The sequence below is a fragment of the Helobdella robusta genome (genome assembly GCF_000326865.2).
Source record: "Helobdella robusta unplaced genomic scaffold HELROscaffold_794, whole genome shotgun sequence".
Taxonomy (NCBI): domain Eukaryota; kingdom Metazoa; phylum Annelida; class Clitellata; order Rhynchobdellida; family Glossiphoniidae; genus Helobdella; species Helobdella robusta.
The window spans coordinates 28,842-29,891 of record NW_008705456.1 but is presented as its reverse complement, the minus strand read 5'-3'; the positions used below and the strand labels follow the sequence as shown (position 1 = coordinate 29,891).

General features: G+C 33.4%; 1 protein-coding gene across 1 annotated transcript in view; it reads left to right on the top strand.

Moving 5' to 3' along the window:
• Positions 1-619: 619 nt before the first annotated feature.
• The window catches only part of HELRODRAFT_184526 (hypothetical protein), a gene marked incomplete at both ends in the record, with an annotated part of 2,386 nt that continues 1,955 nt past the window's right edge, over positions 620-1,050 (top strand). The window contains one exon of the mRNA XM_009031822.1: positions 620-631. Coding sequence (XP_009030070.1) covers positions 620-631 — 12 coding nt within the window. The remainder of the gene's footprint in view (positions 632-1,050) is intronic.

Below are 1,050 nucleotides of genomic sequence, written 5' to 3'. Positions count from 1 at the left end.
AATGAATGAATGAACGAATGAATGAACGAATGAACGAACGAACGAACGAACGAATGAATAAATGAATGTGTGTGTGTGTACGTGCGGGCAAAGAGATCATATATTATTAGGATGACTCTGTCGATGGCTAAGTAATGAATGGTAATTGACTTTTAATGGCAAATTAAAAAGTGGCTTGTTGGTTGGTCGGTTGGATGGTTGGTTAGTTGGTTGGTCGGTTGGTTGGTTGGTTGGTCGTCTGGTTGGTTAGTTGGTCAGTTGGTTGGTTAGTTGGTTGGTTGGATGGTTGGATGTTTGGTCGGTTGGTTGGTTGGAAGATTGGTTGGTTGGCTGGTTGGTCAGCTGGTTAAAATTTAAATCCCACTTAACTACACTAGGCCAAAAATTCACATAGGCCAGCTATAACAAACAAAATTTTTAAAAAGCTTCTCTAGGCTAAGTTACACTATAAATAAAAACATTAATTCACCTAATCATTCATCCAATCATGCATTCATTCGTTCATTCATATATTTCAACAATAATTATTTGTATAATTCCATTTCCAAAAAAAAAAAAATTTGACGGGAAACATAAAAAAGCCCGCGCGCATTAAACAATTTATGTAGCACTTAACAAAATGGCTTTACAAGTTGATGATTAGGCACTGAAAGTGGATTTCCATCCATGTGTTTCTATTATTTACATTCATCCATGCAGCGGTATCAACAGAAAATTTTGGGTTTTATGTTCTTTTTTCACCTATTTCTTCATCTATTCATCTGTCAATTAAAATATTAATTGATTAATTAATTGATTAATTATTTGATTTGTTGATTTATTAATTCATTAATTCAATAATTCATTCATTAATTCAATCGTTCGTTCATTCATTCATTCATTCTCTAAACTTTCATAAAATTTTTAACAAAAAATGCTTCCATCATCATCATTGTGATCAGTATCATTATCATGTCAAAACCATCGTCATCATCATCATCACGTCGATACCACATTTTGAAGCGCTCAACTTTTTAGTTGTCAAAGCACGATATGAACAGCTCAGGGAAA